The sequence below is a fragment of the Zeugodacus cucurbitae genome, chromosome 3 (assembly GCF_028554725.1).
Source record: "Zeugodacus cucurbitae isolate PBARC_wt_2022May chromosome 3, idZeuCucr1.2, whole genome shotgun sequence".
Lineage (NCBI taxonomy): Eukaryota > Metazoa > Arthropoda > Insecta > Diptera > Tephritidae > Zeugodacus > Zeugodacus cucurbitae.
Genome location: NC_071668.1, coordinates 30,056,507 through 30,082,366, shown reverse-complemented (window position 1 = coordinate 30,082,366; position 25,860 = coordinate 30,056,507). Strand labels below are relative to the sequence as shown.

At 36.0% G+C, this 25,860-nt stretch overlaps 2 protein-coding genes across 13 annotated transcripts in view; both read left to right on the top strand.

The window, feature by feature from the left end:
• LOC105215340 (estradiol 17-beta-dehydrogenase 11) overlaps positions 1-6,419 on the top strand; it is a 32,865-nt gene extending 26,446 nt beyond the window's left edge. For all 6 annotated transcript variants that reach the window (XM_054226994.1, XM_054226997.1, XM_054226993.1 and 3 more), the window contains exons 3-9: positions 1,770-1,923; positions 2,137-2,261; positions 4,453-4,563; positions 4,631-4,756; positions 5,160-5,281; positions 5,358-5,474; positions 5,544-6,419. In XM_054226994.1, coding sequence (XP_054082969.1) covers positions 1,770-1,923; positions 2,137-2,261; positions 4,453-4,563; positions 4,631-4,756; positions 5,160-5,281; positions 5,358-5,474; positions 5,544-5,823 — 1,035 coding nt within the window. In that variant the 3' untranslated portion in view covers positions 5,824-6,419. The remainder of the gene's footprint in view (positions 1-1,769; positions 1,924-2,136; positions 2,262-4,452; positions 4,564-4,630; positions 4,757-5,159; positions 5,282-5,357; positions 5,475-5,543) is intronic.
• A 2,364-nt stretch (positions 6,420-8,783) lies between these two features.
• Positions 8,784-25,860, top strand: part of LOC105215339 (uncharacterized) — a 75,403-nt gene continuing 58,326 nt past the window's right edge. For 3 of the 7 annotated variants that reach the window (XM_029042292.2, XM_029042286.2, XM_029042287.2), the window contains exon 1: positions 8,784-9,584. The gene's annotated coding sequence lies outside the window, so the exon portion shown is untranslated. Of the gene's footprint in view, positions 9,585-9,769; positions 10,088-25,860 lie in introns of all 7 variants that reach the window. The other 4 variants (XM_054226504.1, XM_054226503.1, XM_054226502.1 and 1 more) reach the window with 3 other exon arrangements.

The window sequence follows — 25,860 nt, the reverse complement described above, 5'->3', positions numbered from 1 at the left end:
TAACGAACTAACATCTAGCAATATTAAAACATACACATTTTAGAAAATACATCTTAACTTTTAATGTTACTCACCTTCACTTTTTATTTTAACACTCTTCTCATTTGAATGTCGCAAAATTTGTTATATAGAGTACTCTTTGTGTACCCAACACTAATGCGCCTGCGCAATTTCCTGCGATTAGGGATAAACCCATTTCAAAGTAATTTCAACGGATTTAATAGCACAACCAACAATCTTATTACAACACACTCATCACTCGCCTCACACACTCTTAGGTAGTGTTGTTGCTGCTACAATTTAAAATGCGTCACGCTACTGTCAAAGTGGCAAAGACAATTATTTTGACATTAATAATGAATAATATATGCTGCGGCGGCTTGCGCATGTCTACACAGACACACACACATCGTAATGTGAACATATAGAGCTACTGTGAGTACTTTCATGCATGTCTGCACTTTTAAAATTATTTTATAATGCCACGCGGTATGAGCTTTCGGCCGTGTTTATGTTCATTAAAAGTAAAGCAAAGCAGAGCAGAGCAAAAATGGTACATCATTGTTGTTGTTGCTTGTATCGCCGCTTTTTGTGTGCACAAAGTTTTCACGCTTTTTAGCCGGTAACAGCGGAAACTGAAAGCGCCAACTGAGACAGCGCCGGTAGCCGTCTGCGAACTGTCTGCCATGAAGAGCTCAAAGCAACAACACACACACCCACATATATATACATACATAAGCGCAATACAACGGAAGACTGTCCTCTGCCGACACAAAGTGAACGCTGACATGTTTTTGTCACGCATGCTTAACTCAATGATAATGGCAAAATGGCATAATAATAATAATGAATCAAGCATTAATCTTTGCGATTACATATAGTGTACCAGAAAGTCATACATATCATAATTTGAGATTTGTTGTGTAAAACTTAGTGAATATATTAAAAATACACAACAAAAAAGTAGTTCAACCAACGACTCAAGGTCACTCGCAACACAAAGTGTAGGTTTAATGTCTCCGCAACATTTTCCAGAGTATTTCGTGCTGCTCCTCCCTCTGCTCTATTACAAAGCACAACCTTCGCTTTGTGTATGTAAATGTTATGTGCTTATTGAAGCGTAACATTTAAACTTTTTTATTTAAAAATATTTTTGTAATTATTTTTGCCATGCAAATCATTTTATTGGCGTACATTTTATTTCTGATGTGCAATAGTCCATGGATTTTGAGATTATTCGCCAACGTTAGAATTACAACAGACAAAAAAATATCTATTTGTATATTCATTTCCTTCATATTTTTGGTGTAATCACTCATGGGATAATGTATTTCCTGCTATTAAAGCGTTCAACCTAGCATGCGATGGTTACTCGTGAAACTGAAGACTTAAGCAACGAACCCGCTGTTAGTAAAATGACTCGAAAAGCACATAATTTGTATGTTTTGTCATATTTTTCAGACTGCGTAGAAAGCTGTGGAAAAAAAGTCATGAAAAATCTATCACTTTGTATTTACTATTGTTATTTATTATTTAAAGTGATTTGATAGAAAGAAATTTTTAATTTAACTTTTTTGATTTTTTTAATTTAAAATGATAAAAACATAAAATTTAAATTGAGTTTGTTAAAGTTAAATTAACCCTTTTAACAATAGTTTGAAATAAAAACATTTAAATTTAGTTAATTTAGTTTTTTTTTTGTTATTATGTACTAAAAAACAATTATTTTATGTAAAGTATACATTACAGTTATTTTCTCTTTTTTGCAGGATCTCTATTACATTACGTTTGGTTACCCAGAGAAAGAATTAAATACAGACATCGCGCTGATAACAGGTGGAGGTAATGGCCTTGGTCGTTTACTCGCGCAACGCTTGGGGAAAATGGGTACCAAAGTAGTCGTGTGGGATATTAATAAAGAAGGTGGGTAAAGAGAAAGAGGAAATTATACTTTTTTGAGACCTTTTTAAGACTCAGTAAAAACTTTTAATGAATTTTATAAATATATGTACAATTTTTATTATTAAATCAACGAAATGTAGATTATTTATTATTGTTTACTAATAACTAGGAATAGGTCGGTTGTTTAGGAATATAATAGCACCTTGAATTACAGCAAATATACTTTGATTTTAGGCATCAAGGAGACCATCGAAATAGTTGAAGCGGAAGGCGGTTACTGCAAGGGATATGTTGTCGACATTTCCAAGAAGGAGGAAGTGTACAAGGCAGCTGATGTGATACGAAGTGAAATTGGCGATGTAAGTAGAGCAAAAGTAGTATAGACAAATATAAAACATAAAATAGATAAAAAATATGTTTTATTTTGAATTAGTATTTTTATGTTCTTTGAATGAAAAAAAACAAATAATTAAAGTAAAAGTTAGGTGCTTAAGAGCATTACTCAAATTACAGTGAATAGTGTTTTCAATTTCCAACCGGGCTCATACATCGCTAGTATCTTATTCAGACAAATCTCCCGATTCTTCATCAATAGGGAACTCATATTATTGATTATATTATTCTAAACTCTTCCACAATGCGAAATTCGATATAATTGAGTCTTAATTAAGAGCAATTTTGAGGGGCATATTTTGAATTAAAGCCAATAAATCTCGCATTGCTTAAAGCACTTACTTCAGTACAAAATGATTTATCTGTAATATTCTACTATTTTATTTAAAACACTTCATTCACAAAGGAAATTAATTTTTATTGACAGCATTGATTGTTTTAACTGTCAACAGGATTCTATTTAAGTAAAAACGATTTTCGAAATCTTTCGAATTAATCATCGCCAATATCTGATAAAGTTTACGACACATTCACTCTTCGAGGATTTTAAAAATTTTTGACTTATCGTTTTTGCATATCCCGAAGAATGTCTGTCAAAAACATTCTAAATCAACTCTCTGCATTTAAAGAAACGTTTTTAGTACCTAAATCCTATAGCTTAAATTAAGATTACAGAATTACATATAATTACCCGTTTTACTCTACTGACCTTGAAGAAGTTACGAATAAGAGCATAAATTGGCACAACCATGGCACGCTTGTACTTCAACTTGACTTGTGACCCTCTTTTGGATATCCAAATACATACCACTGACATATAAATGTATAAACTTGGAAGTGTACAACGTGAACTTGTTTCATTAATTTAAACATACATCACTCGGCCTCTCAAGAGCCATGTTTAATGTTACCTTTTGTTAATTGAAGTGAAGTATTTTTTTAGTGAATTCATGCTGACATGAAAGCGATATTTAAATCCTTAAGTGACAGCAGAAGTTGACTCCCAACCAGTTTAATTGTTTAAAGTGATGAAATTAATTATTATAAGGTGTATTTTTTTTGTAATTTTCGGTATCCGCCTTGAGGTAAGGAAGATGATTTTTCCTTACGTATTGTGGTCGGTTTGGTTTTTGATCCTCCCGAAATGTTCTCTCGTCAAACTGACTGAATTATTTAAGAGAAGGTCTTTTCTCACGTGCCTCGAAATTTTCCCGTTATGGATGTAATTGGGATCTCCTGATAATTTCGTAAATATTTCGATTAATATGTTTAGTTAATTTTATGAGGTTATCAACTTCTAATTACTGTTTAGACCAACTTAACCTTACTAACCTTCCCGAAATATCATATATTTTGCCCAGTAAGACGCTTAACGCCGGGTTATATAAGCATCTGTACATTACTTTACTAATTGAATCCGTAGTTGGGAATCTCTGTGTAAATTTAGAATGTGTTCAGAATATATTATATAACGTTGAACTGATATGCTTCCTTGGGAACACAAGTTTTTAGTTTAAACTTGTTAAGTAACAACTTTTTTCACATTTCACATTCAAAAGTGTAATAGGTACTAAGAAAAAAACAATATAAAATCCATTCAACGGTCACTTCTGTCGCTGGCAACAATTCAAACACACCTCGTTTTGCATACAAAAATTACAAGTAACTTACGCAATAGCCGACAGTGATTGCACAATTACCAAAAATACAAATAAACATAAATTAGCATAACGTTTCCAAAATGCATAGAAAACGCTCGCCTTGACATCAATATTGCTGACTGACCGGCACGCATGCGCCATGAACTCACGCCCAGAATGGCTGTAGACTAATGTCCAAAATTCAAAACGTTTGTATGTATGTGCTGTAGAACTTGTTGCAAGTTTCTAAAATGTAATTGCACAAAAACTTGTTTGTATATTTATTTGCAGTAAATAAATATTAGCTAATTAGTATGAAGATTTGAGATAATAATATTAATTAGAGAAGCAGCAACAGTTATACGCTCTCGAGTAGGGTCCCGGTAGACATTTCTAACAATAAACACTTCGTCAACAAGAAAAGAGCTGAAATAGAATATTTTGAGATATATATGCATGTAATCCACACTCCGCAAGAAGAAATTAACAATTGATTGACATTAAATATATTTTGCAGGTAACTTTGTTGATCAACAACGCTGGTGTTGTGTCTGGCCGTCATCTTTTGGATACACCAGATCATCTCATTGAACGTTCCTTCAATGTCAATGTTATGGCCCATTTCTGGGTGAGTTGCTGAATTACACAGGCATTGGTTTATAATAGTCTTAATTTTTTTATATTTCATTCCGCAGACCACCAAAGCATTCCTACCTAAAATGATCGAACATGACCGCGGACACATTGCAACTATAGCCTCTTTGGCCGGTCACGTAGGCATCACCAAACTGGTCGACTATTGCGCTAGCAAATTTGCAGCTGTAAGTATCTAGAATAATTTTAGTTTCGAATACTTGTTTTGAAGGGAAAAACAATAGTCGCCAAAATAATCAGAATAATGCCTGTTACACATCAAGATTTACTCTGCTATTTTATCGGTCTTTTGAAAACACTCTCTCTCAAATATTCTAATTCCCAGACAGGTATGCCTACGGCAACACTATGCTTGCTTTAAAGCTTCTCGATAGAGTTTTTTACTTTAAATTCCTTCTCTCAGATGGGTGCAGTATTTATCTAAAAGTAGCACAGTAGCCTTAGATAATAGAGATACTTAAACTTAAATAATTTAAACTTGACTATAGAAATTGATTGTGTAGAGGATATGAAAGCTTTGGTTTCACATGGTTATCAGATTTTAATTATCTCAACTTATTCCATGACCAGGTTGGCTTTGACGAGGCCCTGCGTTTGGAACTGGATGTCTTGGGTCACAGTAATATACAGACAACCTGCATTTGCCCTTTCTTCATTCAGGCAACCGGCATGTTCGACGATGTTTATGCTAGGTAAGTAACACAAAAGCGGCGGTTTCATTCGTTCTCAACTCAAAAACCAAACTCAATATCTGTCATTTGCTTTCAGATGGGTGCCCACATTGAACCCCAACGATGTAGCTGATCGCATCATATTAGCAATAAAGAAGAACGAAAAGATTACAATCATACCTGGTTATATACGACTGCTGCTCTCGCTTAAATGGTAAATAACGGTTAAAACGTCTATAAATATTTTATATATTAAACCCTTTTTCTCTGATTGCGCTCGCAGGACCTTCCCTTGGGGCTGTGTGGGTGGCCTCTTGCGCCGTCTTGTACCAGATGCGGCGCCACATGGTGTTGCACAAAAGCCTTTATCCACAGATGCGTCCACAAAACAACAGCAACAACAACAAGAGAAGAGCGCCAACACCGCTGCCCTGAAAGTCGCCCACACCAGCTTAATCACGAAGCACACCAGCGATCTGAGCACGGATTTCAGTGAAACGCTGCCGAAGACCGCTTCGTTGTTGGTGCAACGTACACCATCGCTGGGCGAGCGTGTTCTCTGAGATTCACTGCTCCATTTCGCCTTTAACTTATTTTGCGTTTTTGGCATTTCCAATTTGTGCTACTCCCAGCCACTGGCCGGCCGCGCTGCTGGGGCGACGGAGGCGTTCTATGATCAGTGCGCAACAGAAGGCGTACTCGTCTAGTGATATTACGTTTACTTAGTATTATGTTATTGTTATTGTAATTAGTTTAGTTTCTAACGGCTTAGGATATGGTTTTGAGCATAAATATAAGGCGATACAAACGATAAGTTTTCAAGTACGGGTAAAATTATTCCACAATACTATATATATGTATGTATTTGTATTTATTAGCTAGTAATTCGAAAGTGTTAGCTATTTTATTATGAATTGTATTTTATAAACTTTAATGGGTGTAAGTCTAGCTCAATAAACTCAAACGAATATTTTGAGAATATATAATATATATAGAATAAATAAGTCCTTTAGGAATTGTCATTAATAGAAGCTCTGAAAGCTTAGTAACATCGAACATTTTATATAACTAGGTATGTAAGCATGTACCTAGGGGTACGAATGAATAATATAGCTGAAACAATCAATCGAATTAAATAAATAAAAAAATCTCTTACGAAGCTTTCATTTTTACATGCCCATTTCGATTAATACTTACATAACGAATTTTAGAAGAATATAAGAACGTAAAGAGTTCTTTTGTCATTATACAAATTTTTATAAAAAAATTATTAAAAAATTCTTGGAACGCTGTTAAGAAAATTTTGCTAAACCACACTCCTGAATGACAAAGACAAAATTGTGAAAGTAACGCCATGAGCGAAGCTAAACTTACTCAGCAGTTGTAAACACAGCCTTCTCTTCTTTCGTTTATCACATCACAAACCAATATATTTTTGTCGAACATCCCCTCTTTAAAGAGGATCGTGAAGAAACAGTCGTGATCTCCATACTCAAATTCTTGGCAACACTTATAATATTACATTTGTAACAACATAAAGTTTATATAAATAGATTTTCTTCAAACTGAAATAAAATATTCTTTCCTTAAGTAAATTCAAATTAAATAATAGCAATCGCATTTCCAGTATGAACATCATATTTAAAGAGGAAATAATAATTTACAATAAAATATTAAATAAATTATTGCAAAAATAAGCTTTATTTATCGAAATATATATATAAATATTTAAAATTTTATGCTGATTCTTTTGATATTCATATTACATTTTCGTTTAATTACTCGCATTCCTAATTATTTCTTTTTTCAATAAAACTGTTAAAATAAAATATGTTCGAATGCCTAAAAACATAATTTTCATATTTTGAAATACAGCTACGGTCAACGAATTAGCAACGCTGCTCAACATGATATTCAAAAATTGATAGTCGAAAGGTTGACTAAAATAATTTAAACTTTTGGAACTACGTTAACCGACATTTCACTGATTTGTAAATAATAATAAGTTTTTTATTTTGAATAACTGCTGGACATTGATTCAATTAACTTCTCACATATGTTTTTGAAATTGCTTCCCAATCCATCTTTGCCTTTTCGAATTGTTTGGTGAAATGTCCGATTTCGTTCAATGAAACTTTCTTTTTCAATTGTTCCCAGTGATTCTCAATAGGGTTCAGTCTTGGACTTAATGAAGGCCAGTCTAATAAAGAAATCATATCATAATTCCTCCATTGTTTAATTGACCCCGCGGAATGTTTGGGTCAATATCTTGCTGAAAGAGCCAAGTGACAGGCCTATTGGTTGGGAATATGGAAGTATTGCATTTCTCTGTATAGAAACATACTGGTGCTGAGCCATATGACCCAAATCCCTTTCATGACATAACACACCGTATCATTACATTACCGCCGCCGAGTACCAGTGTGGGAAGAGTGTATTTGGTTTCAAACACTTAACTTCGGGACGCCGAACGTAAGTTTTTCCATCTGATGACAGTCTAATTATCCGAAAATATCACTACTTTACTGTCCAATTACGATATTTCTTGATGTGGCTTCTTCATAGAAATTCTGTCAAAGAGTAATTTTTTCACTTAAACGTCTTATGTCAGTTTCAACTGATGGCGCACTATCATTTTAACCAAAATATGCACGCGAATTTCAATTGCTGCTTTTTGGGGGCATTTTTTGATCTATTTACTCGTCATCTCTAGCCTTGGTTATACTAAGTGTTTTCTTGCGTGGGACGCTTACTGTGATTTAGTGGGTTTTAAAATACTGTACAGGATTGAAAATCATACTTTTAGAGATATTTAACGATACTTACAAAAATTTACCCAAATTACTTGGATAAAAAAAGTATTGAAAAACTGCGTTGCTAATTACGTGACCGACCTCAATTTAAGCTTAGGTAATCATTTTAAAAATGAAATAAGAAGAAAAAGTTTGAAAATGATTTACCAGATTAAAGATATATTGGTGTCAGGACAAAAAGATTTTTTTGGTGCATATCGTTGTTAATTTGTTGACTGTAGCTGTAACTGCAATTTAGGAAATGCTACTGAAATTAATTTAAAATATAATGCGTTGAATCTACAAGAATGGTTTAAACTAGTTCCACTCGAGTCAAGCACCTTAAAATAGAAAACGAACATCAGTTTCGTACCAAAGTTCAGCAAAGTTTCAAACCAGAAGTTTTAACAGGGTGTGTGGAAAATGTAGCTACAACACAGGGTGTAATATTGAAATACTGAATATGAAGAAGAAGCGTCAGTGTTTTACTTAATTTTATACCGCAAGTTATAAATGAAAATCTTCAAATACTTAACATTTTTTATATATCATACTATTTATCCTATATCAAGCATTTACAAATAACTTTTGCAAGCTGCGAAAAACATTTATTCTCAATTCTCAAAGAGAGTGGCAACTGCTTGCTTTGACAACTGAAACGAAATGTGTCGTTCACAATAAACACCTTACAAGCAGCGTTGTATTCACTGCTGAAAAATATTGAAAATTTATTCATTAATCAAAACTTTAATTTGATAAATATTTAATAAATATCAAAACATCTATTCAATAATTCAACTTACACATAATAAAGAAAAGAATTTGTTTGGGATATCTTTCAATCAAAATATGTAAAGAATTTTTTAGTTTTAAATATTCCTCATTGCGAGCCCGAATTCAAAACGATACCTGAATGGAACAGTTTACATTTGTCCGACAAGCGACGCGGACATAGCAGCAGCGACGGAGTGTAACAAAAACGCGACGGTGGCCTAAGTGGAGTCGAATAAAGTGGTGGTAGAGAAATTGGAAATTAAGCAAATTGCAGTGTTACAATTAAATATAAATAACCATAATGCTATGTGTATTAACGACTGAAAAGTGAAAAAAATAAAATCAACGTTTTATTAAGTGCTTACAGTTCCAATTGTATCGGTAATTAAATGTGAAAAAATCAGAAATCGGTGAGAAAAACGAAGGAGTGGATGAAAAGTGTACGCAAAACAAGAATTTTTGTGTACTCCACGAGCGAGCGCGAGTACGAAGCAGCGGCGAAGAAGGTTGCCGTCGAGCCGTCACTGAAAATCAAAGTGGAAAGAAAAACGGGCGAAAAATAGTAAAGTAGGAAGGAAAGTCCTTAAACGAAACCAGGAAAATTTGTTTTCCCAGAGAGATAACTTGATAGTATAAAATTCGTACGTTTTCGTGTGTGTTTATATAGAAGTGATTGTGAAAAATTTGAAAAGTGAAAAGTGCATGCAAATATTTATCCTCTTTGCAACGCATTCCAATGTGGCAGAAGTAAGAAAAAGGTTTGTGAAATATGTGGTTTATAAGTGTTGGCCAAATGGCCAGTGGCAGTCGTGTGCTGTAAAGTTTGTTGTAGAAAAATACAAATATTTTAAATAAAATTCAGTTTTACTAGTTTGTAAAACACGAAAAAAGTAACGAAGAAATATATAGCTTTTGGTTTTTCGTGTCTACTGCTTTCATTTAGCTACATTTAAAGTGTATCAGTGTGTGTGTGTTTGTTGTGTGCGTGCACGGATTATTGGATTATTACCTGTTTCGCTTCTTCTGCGAGCGCTGTCGGCAACGGCAGCGGCAGCGACGTCAACGTAGCCGACGAGCGACCTGACATTTTTTCGGCTTTGCTTTACGGATTATTCGTTGTTGGTCGCAGTCGCCGCATTTGTGCCTCTGATTTGTCCACAAAGTATGCAGCAGAAGCATCGGCAACGACATCGTCATCTCCAACTCCATCAGCATTAGCGGCGTAGCAGAGGCAACTAATGACCGCATTGCCACATTAAATGTAAATATTATTTTTGTGTTAACATTTTTACAAGTGTTCAGTTGCAAAGCTACTCAACAAACCTGTCTATTTACGCATCCTTTTTTATGTCTATGTACATTATGTGTTAAGGCTTAATGTTTTATTTTAGACAGGCGTTTAGTGCATGGAATATGATTTTTTAAGTTATACAAGAAAAAAAAAAATTTGTAATATATATTTTTTTTTGTATATTTAGGTGTGCTAAAGACCTAAAAGTTACTATGTACTGACGAAAAGGTTAATATTTCAAGACTTCTTCTTGATTTCTGATAGATTTATCGTAAATTATTGAATTTGGTGATTGGGTTCCAGTATAATTTTGTAGCTCACTATATTCATTTTTTGTATAAGTCTGATGTATGCATTTTCAATTCGTTCGCATATCAGGGTATGTCTTTAATGTTTTCTTTTTTTTTCTAAACTTTTAATAAGTATCCAATAATAATTCACCAAGTTTTATTATTTGTGTGTGACTAAAGCTAAAGAGTATTCGATTCGAGAGTTTTCGAAAGTTCAGCATTTGACAGTTTATATTAAAGAATTTTAATAATGTTAATTAGACCATAAACCGTATGCTAATGGTAAATCTAGTATGCTTTCTTCTGTTTGTGACAGTACTCTCGCTAAGCTCTTAAATGTGCAGCAAGATCTATTCATTTTTTATTTTCACCTCCAAGGTAGCTTAGTTTTGTATCAACAATAAAAATTATACATACAATAAATGCACATGTAAATACAACAAACATAATTGAATGCACAAATTGTTTGTCGTCGCATGCTTACAGCGTCTCTTGTGCTTACAAGTGCAATAAAAGCAAGTACATAAATACTTTTCCGACATTACCGCCTGCCAGAGCCATTACATTACTTCCAGTTGGCGGTGCTTAGTTCAGCTCAGCTCATTTGCAATGGGGTCAAGGTAGCGTACGACGAGGCGGCTCACTTTACGCTACGCGTTTGCATGTTGCAACTGTTTATTTCGCTGCTCATGTGTTTGTGTGTGTGTGTTCGTGTATATTTGCATTGTTGAATACCTTTGTATTATTGTCAATGATATTGTTGCCTTAATGCGACCATAATATGGCAAATGCACGTGAGGAAATACCGTTACCACCTGCTGTCAAGCGAATAAAAAAGTAAACAAGCCCAAAAATCGCACATGAGTGTACACAAATTACATATGAGTGTACATAAATATGTATACAAAAAACCCATTCACTTCTGTTCTAAAATCAACATTATCCACAAAAACATTCGAGTTAGAGAGACTTCGAGTTATAGAAATTTTCATTAAAACATACATTTTTCAAAAAGCTGTAAAATATAGATTTAAACAGTGTTTTATTTATTTACTTCGCATAGAGTTTTTTTTTAAATACGTTAAAACATGTATTATGTAATTTTGTTTGTTGCATTTGACTATTGTTTGGCTTTTGACGCCCGTATCTCATGACTTTATTACACGATTTGTGCAATCTATAAGTGTAGTATCACATTTTCTGTTCGCGTCCATACGATATAGAGGGAAACATTTAAAGTTCTACCTTGATAGTAAAATATATTATTTTGTATTATGCCCTTGTTGAAAAGTTCGATTTATAGAAGGAAATTTGTATGAAATTGGCCTTCTGTTGCCAATTCAAGAGTTCGAGCTATGGAGAACTTCGAGTTAGGGAAGTTTGAGTTATGGAAGTTCCACTGTATATTTATATACATAAATAAATATGTACATACAATATAAATGTATCAAGAAAGAATATAAAGACTCTGAGGACTCTCTTTTTAAGGAATGAAGGTGGAATTGGCGAATATATTTAAATATGTTCCAATCTGATCACAAGCAAGAATTCAGATATTAGGTGCACTGTGCATACGCAATACAATACGAAGAGTTTAACAGGTTGTTAAGGAGCATTTATATAATATATTAATAAATAATATATGTCTAAAGTAAATGCTGGACAATATTGTCAGAAGTAATGCATATTAATGCATTTGAAAAGCATTTCTAAACTTGTTGAAATATTTTTCTAATAATAATATGACTAATTTTGGTGTTTTATGCTCAGTTTATTATCTCAAATGTTTCTCTAGTGTTATGGAAGTGTAATTCAGTAAATTTGTCTTAAAAAGTACCAATCACATCAGTAACAAGTCAAGCAGAATTCAACTATCACATTGGGTTCGTGACTAAATCATTCCTGTGCTTTAATGGTAACCTAAGTTTCCTCATATAACTTAATTGTACTACCTGTTGCGGGGTTATTGGCCATACTAGAGAAATGGATTTTAATATTTGTTATGCTGCTCGGGGAGAAACGAATATCATTTAAAATTGATAAATGAAGAACATTATGTATTTACATAAATAAAAATTATATAACCTAAGAAAAATATTCCAAGATTATTTACGTATATGTATAGCTAGGGATCACATCATTGCGATCTAGTTGTAGCTATTTATTGGCAGCTTTCTAATGTCTATTTTGAGAAGATTTTTCATAACATTTTCTGCAAGTTATATTTCTTCTAAATATTTAGTTGAAGTTATCGAATAAAGGAGACCATCTATCGAAATTGCCAACTTAACTTCTCAAGCACAAATTAGTTTATCTTTTGTTTTAATGTTTATGACAAAACAAGGTTAAATCAATCGCAATGGTACAATTGATTGTCGTCAATATCCGTAAAAAACGGATTTATACTTCAGTGAGTTTTAATAATTATAGTATCTTGAAAATTATTAAAACCTTTTTAATTTTGATTGATTTGTTTTCTAAAATTTTCATATATGTAGCACAAAAAGATGGCTTATGGCAACTGCATTTTAAATTTTTTGTTTTGTCCTACAAAATTCAAAATCAGATCTCAGCTCAAAACTACGCTTTCGAATGTCGTAGATTTTAATATTTCAAATCGAAATCTTAATTTAAATTATAAATATAAATAAGAAATCGTAAAAATACATTTTTAGCTTCTTCCATAGTATTCTTTCATATCAGAAAGCGCTTTAACAACTTTTAAAGAGTTCTCTTCTCTTGGCTAAGTTACATTCGCTTTTGGCGGCTAAAAATGCCAACGTTGCGAGTTCACTCCCAGAAAAGCACGACTAGCTGGAAATGACGAAAAAAGAAAAAAATCGATAATGTGTCAAAATTGCTGCTGGCAAGCATAGCATCAAAGGCATGCCAGCCCAGCCGAGCGGAGCCAGCCTATACGACCGTAATATAATTGCGGGCAGTAGAGGCAAATGGAGGCAAGCGTGGCAGCAACGCCGCTTCTGTTGTGAGCCTAACAAAAATAGCTTTGCAGGCATAAGCGCAGAGATGCAATGTAGTAAGAGTATATTATACGCAAAGCACACTTGAGTGAATGCTCCTATGTTATGTATGAAAGGGTTATGCGATGCGAAAGTGCAGGAAATGTCCTAAATGCACACAGTGTAAATATGCACTACAATTTGAGTGTGTATATGTATTTGTGGATATTTCAGTTACAATTTTTCATACCCACACATATATTATGTAAGGATGTGTGTGTATGTGTGTTATTAAATCTGCTCTTATCATTTGCGACTCATTGTGCACATTTTTATTCTGTCTGTATACATATTTTTGTTGTAGTTGCTTACCTTTTTTGTAACAGTGCAAGTCCATTTTATTGTTTTTTAATCCATACTTGTGTAAATGCAGCTTCTCATAAGGATTCCGCTGTACAGATCTTCTTTGCCCTTTTTTTAAATTTCCAAACACATCATTTACACAGAGTTGATGTGTTGTTATTGTTGACATTGTCATCGCACACTAGCGGGCATTTGTGCAGACATATCCTCAGCGCAAGGAAGTTGTCGCCTTCCTTGAAACACTTAATGTTGCAACATCGACAACAACAATAATATTTAATACGAGTTGCAGAAACAATGTTCAGCAGCAAGTACAATAATAACAATGAAGTAGTCATGCGATAGGCAGTATTTTCTTATTCTTCATACGCCGAAAGTCTGAAGGAGCAGTGGCAATAATGCGACAAGCACAACAACAACAATGCATGCAATGTGCAACAGGACCAACAGACAATGATGTCATATGTGACAGCGGAACGGCGACAGAGTTTAATAACGACATGCCAAGTGACAAGGATATAGCCATTCACACACTACTGTATTGATAAATGCGCCCTTACCTACATATATAGATGTGTACATGTGAGTGCATTTGCACTTTTGGCTGCGTCCTGTCTGCATTTAAAAATGTATCTGCGAAAATATTATATTTTTTGTTACATCTGCTTTCGCTCATTTGTCGTCGACTCGACATCATGTAGTCAGCGGATGATCAACACATCGGCCAGATCATTTTGAATGCTTCGAGTTATTGTGGATGTTTTTATTATTCTTTTATAAGGTTGATTTTGCTGGAACACGCTTTTGAGTAGCTATAATGGGTTGTCACCACTTCTTTCTATCAATATTTTATGTGCATATGTTTTATCGTGTGCGCGGAAGGCGGGCAGAAAAAGGCAGAAACGGGTATATCTTCGGGGACCATGCATTTAGCCTAATTCCCTAGGGCCTGTCCTATGATTTACCGGTTCCGAATATACTCGGACGAATCCTGCAACTCATTATGAGTGCTTCGCGCCTGGAATTTAGAAAGGGTAATTTGTATTATCCCGAGCAGGGCCCTAAGAACTGGTTACTGATTCATGTTTCCTGGGACTCCCCTTTCTTGCAACTCATTATGAGTGCTGGAATTTAGAAAAGGTAATTTGTATTTGAAAGGCGGTAACGATTAGCCGCTGTCGCAGAAGTTGCATTTCGGAACTAACCTGTTACTACAGGCCGTTCGGCTATCTGGGACCTGCCGACCCCCGGTAGCTTAGAGCTCAGCTCAGATGCCTGATCCAAAACCCTTGTATGTATGATTATCGAAGCATAAAATAAGTTAATGTCACCCAATTTGACTGAGATAACTCGAGTAGTTCGGGAGATAAACAGCTTCATATGTTTGATTTCTAATAAATAGTTTCATTTGAACATTCTACTATCCAAGTGGCAGAATAAATGGTTGAAGCAATTTTTTAATATATTCTGTCTAACATGGGCCTTTTTTCAGTGTTACTTGTATAGTCTACAAGTAGGAATCCAATGTTCTAAATAATTTGAAAGTCTCGAGTGTTTTCTATTTCGAAATTAGAAGTTTACTGTAACTTTCAAAAGGCAATACAAAAATTAACTGATTGAGCTACTTTCGTTCCATTCAACAATTACAGTTACATAAGTACTAAATTGCAAGTACTAATTAGGTAGGTCAGTACTCATCTACGAAGCACATACGGTTACCTGCTTTAATGTAATTCCAGCACAGTTTTCTAAAAGCCTTTTTCTTTCTATGCCGTAATACCACTCAGCAATTATTCCTGTCATTTACATTAGGTTTTTTTCCTGTGCATCCATTTCCTTCGCCTCAACTGACTCTAATATCCCTCGGCGCGTTAATTGATATTACATTTTGTGCGCCACATGCCAGACAAAAAATAAGAGACGAAAGGAAGACACGGACGGACGAACGTGTTCTTTCTCAAGTGTGCAGAATTATAGTGACACCTTCCGGGGTGGACGAGCGACGACGGTCCTGCGAGTGAGTGCTCCTTTTAATTGAAAGTGTGTGCGTTTATTTACTTTACTTACATACTTATATTGTCCTTTTGATGCAACTTTTTTTCTGTTTATGCCCTCACATTTTTTCGTCGTCTTTTGGTTGAGTCTCTTATTGAGACTCCTCGGTATTTGTCTGCAGCCTACTCGTTGTTTCTGTTCTGCTTGATTGCAATGCGTGCTTATTTTTGTTTTCCCTTATTTCTGATGCTATCTCTTTGCTTCTATATGTTTGTTTTTGTTTTTGTATTATTGTCATTGCAATTGCGTAATGTCGGAAGGAAGTCGGAAAGTCGTTGCATTGTTGTTTGTGTCGACTTTGAGGTCGTAATTGTGTTTTTTCTTCTTCTTCTTGTAGTAACTTTGTTTTTTCGCTCTTTGTCAATAATACACATTGTTGCACATTGTATATAAGTGTGTTGTTGCTTTTTCGTTTTGTAGTTTTCCTTTTTGTTTCTTGTCATTTTGCTCGACTCGTACTCCTTGTTGTTGCTGGCAATTGCAATGTAGCAGCGCTTTGTCATTTAACTTGAAAATCGCCTCTGGGCGTCACTACAGCGCACTCACTCTCACTGCTAGCTGCTCCTCACGCTCTCACGTTCGCGCCCACTCTTAATTTGCACAGTGCACTCACAACTTCAGTATGAAACCCACCTCCACCACCACCACCCACATATACACCTAATTCGCTGGAGCTTGTAGTATTTGTCTTTCCTTCTCTTTGTTGTTATTCTCCTGTGTAGTTGCTGCTGGTTTTCTCATCGGTGTCGTATCCTGTTCATTTGGCTACCGACTCAGCCAGTCAGCCAGTCCAACTGTCTGCATTTAAATGCATTAAATTGCATTGCTGTTGGGGCTTCGTCGTCGTTTTATTTTCGCCTCAATTCTTTCGGCATTATTTCGGCATGAAGTAAGTGACTGGCTGCATGTACTGCTCGTATGTATGTATGTCTCTGTGTGTGTTTGCGCCAGTGAGTGGATAGTAAAAGTCAGTTACGAGTGGCATTTGTATTTGCTGCAGCCAAAGACCAAAGTGACGATGGCATGCTGCCAATGATGGCACCCAAAAAAATTCGAAAAAGTCTTAACTAACTCGAAATCGAGTTGGCCACCACATTCTAGCATACATCCGTGCGCTTCCACTTATTAAAGTTTCACTTACCTCCCGCACCTCATTACTGGTTTGCTGCCTTAGTGGTCGCACCACGCTTTGTTGCTGCCACACTTTGCTCTATTGTCTCTATAAAGCCCTCCACACCGTGATTCTATATGACAGCCTGCAAAGCTTGCTCGGTTTTCATTACATTTGCTACGGTATTTCATTTCATTTTTTCACTTTCTGCCCAGTTGCCTGGTGAATTGGTGGCATTTTTTCGTGTGGTAAATTAATAATTTAAATTGTGTTGAAAATCAGCTATGTTGGCAATGTCATAATGTGGATTACGTGTGAACTGGGTTAAAATGTAGTTTGCATTGTAAATTCCTCGATAAACTTTGTGGTTTTTGGCATGAAGGCAAAACTTAAAATCTTTATTGTTGTTGCTATTAACGCGCACTTTTTGCGCCTGCCGCAATTGCAAATTGTCCTGATTGCGGTTAATCGACAACGGAGATTAATTGAGGATTTGTTCTTAGCTTAAAGTTATTGTCAGCTGAAAAATGCATTCGCGTTTAAATATGAATATGTATTGATCAGTAAACTGACATTAAGTAACGCCAAAAGGTCCGTCAGGATCGTCGATACCAAATGAGGTTTCAGACAAGGTGACTAACTATCGTGTAACTTCTTGGTGTGCAAAAATAGTTGGAGCGTCAAAACTTTCGGTAAGGGTTTTTAAAAAAATTAAAAAAGCGATAAACAAGCTGTACATGATTTGTCGTTATAGTTTCACCCATCCAACCCACACATTCAACCTATAATAATAATATCATATAAAAAAATCATGTAGGAAAAAAGCGAATTATCAACCAATTTAATACAGTTAATTTTTTCACTGCCATTCAACAGCCATTATAATTAGAACAAAAACGTATGATGTCTCCTCTAGTATACCGTACACAGATTGAAATAACGACGATTTATCCTTCTTCCCAAGCTTTCTTTGCCCAATTATGATATCCATTCATTTTTTGGCGATTGCAAATACATCCGCACTTTTATTACCTTAAGACTCTGATAAAGACAATATAAAATAAATCTAATGGGGAATCGTGGGGGAACACAATTAAATCTTTATGTAAACACATTGAAAACGTAGAAAAAAGATACAAAAAATAGGTGATAAAAACACTAATTTCACAAAAAATACAAATCACGTTAGTCTTAATCAATTTCACATGTTAAAATAACTTCAAAATCCAAGTTCGTTGTTGCCGTTAGATTTTTGCAAATAGGAAGTTTGGACAATTTAGAGGACATCTGTATAAATTTTGACAAAAAATCGTGAGATGGATTTTTTAATGTTTGGCCTAGGGGCAGAACCACTGTGGAATGGTAGGAAAATTTTAATTGTGATAGATACTTCATTCACCAGTTAAGAAAAATACATTATTTTTTTCAGATAAACTTTTTTTTTAAATAGCATAAACCTTTATTTTCAGGAGTTCTTTTAAGACTTATTTTACATACCAATCACAAAGTAGTACACTCAGTGAGTTCCCTCTGCCCACTTGCCACTAAATATTTTGCAATTATTTTGTCATTGTTTTATTTGCTCGACAGACTCGAAAGTATTTATAGTGCTGTCAAATGGGTCAAGCTTGGTTATAACACCGAGGAAGGGTTGGGGGCAACAGCAAAATCGATTAGATTTACGTGCTTAGCAGTAATCGCCCACGCCTGAGCGAGCTGCTGGTTCGCGTTAACATGTTTTGCTGGGAAAGACACCAACATGCCAACGGAAAACAGAAAATATATATACATAAATACATAGACAGTTATATAAAAATGTCAAGCGTACCAACTTTTCTAAATGCCAGCTGGTACTCGCAGGCGTGCTTACGGCTGTGTGTGTGTGAGGGCGACACAAATGACCATTTGAGTTAATTTAAAATCGGTTTTAAATTAACTTAATTCGCATTAAAACAAGTCTCCCGAAGTCTGAGAGCGCAACAACCACAAACCACCTAACGAAAGACCTAATAAAATGCGCCTACATACGAGTGGAAGGAAAGGCGGCAGCTCAGACAAAGTGGCTAAAAAATAGATGCGCTTGCTTGAACAACAACAACAACAATAAAGAAATACCACAATTGTTAGCAAACAAAAATTAAAAATACATGAACCTGAAGCGCGAGGCAGCGCGGCGGAGAATCTTCAATTCCGCCATAGCTAATGCGAGTGTGAGCACATTCGCCATGCGCCAGGGAGCCGCTGCAACAACGGCGGAGAATCTACTCCAACTCAACTTTAAATAAAACCCATTCTACCAGCTTTTCTGCTTCCACTTCGAGCGAAGCCGCCGACAAATAGCAACCTACTCGCCACTTTGCTGCATAAATTGTCATTTATAAGCGTATCCAACCACACACACATACTTACAAATTTATATGTGCTATAAAAAGGTGGATAAAAATGAAAACAAACCAAAGGCCGATCGGAGATTTTGTACCAAAACAAAGAAGAATTATATTAAAATCAGAAAAAGATGTTGCGGTGGAATGAGAAGACACTCGGTCGCTGAGGCAGGGAAAGCGCAGAGTGGCTGTAGCGACTTAAACGTCTTTTAATAGATAGTAATACATAATTATGTACAAGTTTTTTGTGTCTGCTGCTTGGCAATTTGTAGCATGAGCGCTTGCTTGGATCTTGGATCTTTAAAAAAGGTGGTTCAAAAACATATGAATATACAGTGGAACTTCTCTAACTCGATTCACCATAATACACAAAACAAACTTCGAGTTAGACTTCGAGTTATAGATATTTTCAATAAAACATAAAGTTTTCAAAAACCTGTAAAAAGTATAGATTTATACACAGTCTTAGTTATTTACTTCGCATAGACTTTTATTTAAATACATTGAAACATGAATTCTCTAATTTTGTTTGTTGCACTTTACTATTGTTTGGCTCTAGACGACTGCATCCCATGATTTTATTTCATGATTAATAAATCCATTAGAGTAATATCATTTTTTTTATTCTCCTCCATGCGATATAGAAAGACTCTTTTAAAATTGTGGCTCGATAGTAAAATTTTAAATTTTGTATTATGCCCTGGTCGAAAATTCGATTTATGGAAGGAGATTTGTATGAAATTTGACTTATATTGCCCATTCAAGAGTTATGAATCTAGTTAATGAACGAAGGAAAAGAAAAGATATTAAAAATTGATTTTTTGTCAGAATTTTAACGAAAAAACGAAATTTTTCGACATATATTGGCGCCAAAAATTTGTTGTAATTAACTAAATAATGTTATTTCAAAGAAGTGCATAAATGACTTTTCAAGGGTTTTGAAATAAACGCTTGATGGGCGGGCGGGTCTATATCTTAAAATTTAATAAGGCAAACATAATTATTTTAAATCTCACGGGACCGTAAACTAATCTTCAACCAATTTCATGAAGGTAATTCAAATAAATACTGTTTTGAAATATTTAGTACAAATGTTGTCAAATTCTTAAAAATGTTTAAATGTTGTGAAAAATATCAATCTCCTACGATTATTATCAGAGCATTTTAAATTTATTTCAATATCCAAAAATAATTATAACTGTTTTCGAATCGCTTATCACTCTCTTATCAAGGAATGTACACATTAAATACAACAGTCTCTAACAAGTGGTATAAGAGCTTGTCTTTTATTTCTATTTGATTGTGCTTTGATTATGCCAGTCTATGCGATTTATACCAGCTGTTTGTTCGTTTGACTAGTTTCCAACTTTTTGCGAATTGAAAGCCCTGGATAGTTAAATCAACAAAAGACAACGCGTATCATTCAAAGGAAGAGATAAAATCCTGAAAATTTAGGGAGAACCTTAAGTAGCATTTAATTTTGTTTCAATATTTGGTCGAAAAGTTACAAAATCTAAATTCATATTCCAAATTTAATTTTCAAAGGAGTTTGAATGATAGTAGTCTGCAAGTTTAAAGTTTATAACTCAAATCTGCATATAACATGCAAAAAGCATGGCTACATAAATATAGATATTATTTCCTTAAGCCCCATAATTTTTTTGTTGTTCTTTCATTGTGTTCGGACCACACTTTATGTGTGTTTGAGATGTGTCCGTCGCTTTCCAGCCGAGCTGTATAATTTGAAATGCTAGAACGCCTCTTCACAACACTTTTGCCACTGTCCCACTGCCTACTGCTGCCTGCTTGCTGTTGGATTCAGCATGTTTTTTGTTGTTATTGCTGCCGTTTGGTCGGTTGACTGCCTGTAGTTTGCGCCTGCGCGCGCGCACATTAACATTTCGCGCTACATTAAGTCAACGAAAACAACAACCGCAAAGGCAAAACAGCAATAACAAAATGCCAACAACTTCTGTATATGAGTGTGTGTGTGTTGCTGAATACATTTATGATGGCGGTGACCACATCAGAAGCAGCAGCGGCAGCAGCAACGGGCAGTCCGGCCGCCAACCGTGCTGGCAGGCAGCAGTACATACTTAATTTCAGCAACAAAAACAATGATAAGTGAACAACCCAAATACGACATGGACAAATAAGAGAAATATGTATTTAAATTCTGAAATTCCAATTATCAATTAAGTCAGCGTATTTTCCCTTTATTTGTTTGTTTTATTTCATTATATGATGTATGAGACATGCCTGTACGTATGTGTGTGTGTTGGACCACCACTCAGCGGAGAAACTGTAATAAAAATGACAAGGCACAACAACAACAATAACAGCAATAAAAATAAAATAAGAATTAAGAAACAAGCGCATAGTCCAAGCACAGTGTTGCCACATGTTCGTTTGTATGTGCGCGCGCGCGCGTGTGTGTGTGTGTGTGTGTGCGTATTTAAGTAGATATTCCGACAAACCTGCAGTAAAGGCGACGATGTCGACGACGACAACAACGACAATCAGCCGTACAAACACATAAAATAGCGCCCAACAACAATAGCAAAAATAGCAACAAAGCAAAACGTAGATAAAACATTAATTATTATTAATTGCTTTTTGTATTCGAACGCACACCCCGGCCCGCCTAGCCGCTGCCGGCGGAGCTCACCTCTGCTCAGCGGCCTTTGCTTCTGCGCATGAGTGGCTTTGGAGCGCTGTGTGTATTTTATATGCTTGCTTGCCTTGCCAGTCGCTCGGGATGCTTAAGAACATATGCGCTTTACGCATTTTTATATTTATCCATTTGTCCTATGCTTCGCCAGCCGTGTTCGGTGTGCCCCACAGTTGCAGCATGGACAAGCCACTTTGCTCATTTCAACTTTGTACAATTCGTTTTCTTCCAAAGTAGCAAGCAAGTAGCACGGCGAAGGTAATAAATGTGGCAATAAACGAAATATTAAATATTTTTAAGAACTACGGGCAAAAATGTGCTCGAAAACATACTATCTGTACTTATGTATACATATGTGTAAGTAAATATGCGAACAGATTAATGTACGTGACAGTTGATGATATTACGGTAAATGTGAGAACCACAAATTATGTCGATATTTTTTGTTTCATGTAATTTTCACTTCATTTTTTGAGGGTAAGGAAGCCCGTTCGATTTGGATTTAAAAAATATTTTATACCCTTAAAGATACCTATGAAAAATATCCAACCACATACCGACCCAAGCCCGTGGAACTCTTTTAAATAATGGTTGAAGCAATAGGAACATCTCAGGCCCTCGAGTACCGCCAATACCAGGCGAATAACAAAATTATTTTGGTTTATAGTGGATTGCGGGCTTCTATTTTTAGAAAAGAATATTGAGTAGTATGACTGATCATACCAAGGCACTTAACGCAGAGCTTCAACCTTCAAAAGTTGATATGAAGGAAACTAAAACGAATAGAGGAGGATTAAAAAACATTGCCAATGCAAATACCTAGCCAACCCAGTAGCTAGGCGATCTTATGATCATAAGTTTCAAAAAATCAACAATATAGAATATATATCCGTATGTTGTATATTTCTAGCAAAGCTCTTAGCGCTATAAACGTTCAGATAACTTATGGCCTAAATCAAAAACCTTTCTGTAAGAGAACGATCCTAGTAGTGCTGGACTTGTCAAAAGCTCTGACACATCCAATCACACAACGCTTCTAGAAGACATAGAGCAATTTTCGCTTCGTTTCAAGGTCCAACATCACAACTTAGTAGAATCAAACAAATGGTTCCGCAGGATGGTATCATACACCTTTACTATTCCTCGGGCAATGAAATCGGTGAGATGTTTTCGAAAGTAAACGCCTACCTCCTCGACCTTTCTCGCTTATATGCTGCTAGGAGTCTAAGTTTCTCCTGTACTAAATCTACGGCGATCATATTTACCAATTGGACGAAAGAGTATAGTCTAGACATTCCTAAAATTTTAATGTTACGCTAGGTAGCCTATACTCTTTCACTCCCCACACGACCGCGATTGTTACCAAGGTATAGAGCCGAGATCCACAACATCCATACAATGAGACCCGTTAAGGAACATAACGAAATGCTCCGCAAACAGTTTCTGTTGGTCACTTCCTGGAAGCTGAGCCGCCTCTGAGTTGAACCATCAATACCTTCCTTAAATGCGTCGACGATTTACAGAACTATACTGACCGGGCGTGACAAGCTTTCGACAAACACTGAACGGCATTCAGACAGTAGCTATTAACACCTTCAGCGACTCTCCGCCCGTGAATAGTGTACTTGGAATCAAATCACCACAAATTGCAGACACTGGGCTCGCTCAACTTCGTTCTGGATACTGTAGTAGATTGAATTCCTACCCTGTCGAAACAGTCCGTTACGTAGACCTCCCATTAGATGTCTCCGTTATGCTTTCCGGTTCAGGCAGGGTTGGGTAAAATTAAGCAATTTGACAAAATGTATCACGTCAGTGTGAACCCAAACCCTATTGATAGTAACTCTAGATGGGACGTTCATAAAGAAGCACAATTTGCCAGTTCCGAATAAGTGAAACCTGGAACACTAAAACTGTAGCTCATACAGTCAAGTTCATACCAATATTGTCAAATAAAGATATATAAAAAAATTGTATATTTACTACATATTCCTTAATCGCAGAAAACCTTAAAAATTGGTCCGCTGTTCCCACCTCTTGGGTTAGGAGCACCTGATTCACGTAAATCAACGGTGCTGTATTGCTAAGTTTGTTGAAATTGCTGCGACTACAACAAGAATACCATGAAATTGAGACACCTTATCGGGTATTTGGGACAGGTATTTTATGGCATAATGGCTGAAATTGCGGGTGTTGCGAGACAACACGAAGTTCAGTTTTTTCGCATTTGTGAAATCATATTTGTGAAATGTTATACTTATCGTTACTTTCTCCAACGCACCGTAAATATGAGCCATCAATAATAAACTTTAGAACTGCTCAAAACTCGACATAACTTATCCGCAAATCCCCACACATTTTTTCCAAAATATTTCACAACAATTTATGCTTCATCATTTTCCCGACGTACTCAAATTACCAATGCCCTGTGCGCGTGTTTACCTTACACCAACCCCTAACTACAGCGTCGCTCTCATCTGACGATTTTTTTATGTTTTTTTCTTCGTTGGCATTTTGTTCCGTTGCGCTCCAACGCGTCGTGTCTTTGAGTGCGTGTACGAGTGGTATTTACCGCGTTGCATTTTCCCCCGCCACTAAAGACACACACACACAAATATTTATTCAATTTTATTTATTTCTTCATTGTCTTCTTTTATTGTCGAAAATTTGTTTCACCTTCTAATTGCCGTCTTACGGAGCTTACACCAACCAAGCTGCGGACGCACATTTCTGTTTGCTTCTCAAACGGTTTTTTGTACGGTGTACAATGGTTCGTTTGTTTTTGAGCTGCTGCGGTAGCTGCTTACGCTGAAGCTTGTTGTTTAAGCGCTGCCTTTCTTGGCGCTTCTCTCCATGTGGCGTTCCAATCGCTTTCGCTTGTTGTTTTTGTTGCTTTAATGCGCTCTTTGATTTGCCCCCAGTTTAAAGTCGACAATTGCTTAACTCTTTGTAGCTGTTGTTGTTATTGGCATAAACTTTTGAATTTGTACTTCAACGGCTTGTGGTGTTTGTGCCACTTTCGATGTTTTCTTTGTGTTTCTGTGTGCTCCTTTGCTCTTTTTTGCTGCTTGTGGTATTCTTCGGCTTGACTTTAGCGCGCTCACCTTTGCCGTGCGAGTGCTCATGCCACAAATGCGTGCATTGCCTGGACCGATCCCTTTCTACACCACTATTTTTGTTATTGTTGTCCCTTTTCTGTTTGCTTCCGCCACATGCTCCAGGTCTAATATGTTACCGCGTTGCTGGTGTTCCGTGCTGATTCGCAGATTTTTTCCTCAGACTTTTCCTGCGCGCTCCAACCGGCTGACGGCTTTGAACTCCCGCTGTTGGTGGTGGCGTTACCGCTGCTGTCGCTTGTCGAATTCTGCCCTGGCTTTGAGTTGGCTGGCTCTGTCTTTGTTATTTGTGTTTGCTGTCGCATGTAGTCGGGTGTCATTAGCCATTATTGTTGCTTTTACCGCCTATCTCTGGGGCCGCCGCCTGCTGTTGTCCGCACATTCGATACGCCGTGTACATGTGCCGACAGTTGTTGGCATTAAAGACCGGTGCGCAAGTGTGCTTGTGGGAGCTTTTCTGCCCTTTCGCTGCCTTGGCACCGTTGGCGTCTTGGTAACGGCAAAGCGACCACCAGCTGCTACAACAACAACTCGACATAAAAAAGTCATGCCAGGAACACTAAAGCGAAAAAAACAAAAACAACAGCTGCTCTAACGCTCCGCTCTCACCACTTTTATGGCCGCTTGCTTACCTTAGCCCATTGTTGTTGTTGTAAATTTCGTTTTTATTACTTTTATAAATGCTTAATTTGTTGGTTTTATGTATCATTAATTTTTTAATTTTTCCCAAATTTTTGACATTTTTTTTCTTCATCAAGTGTGTCCGTCCTTTTGCCTCACACTGTTTTTTGAT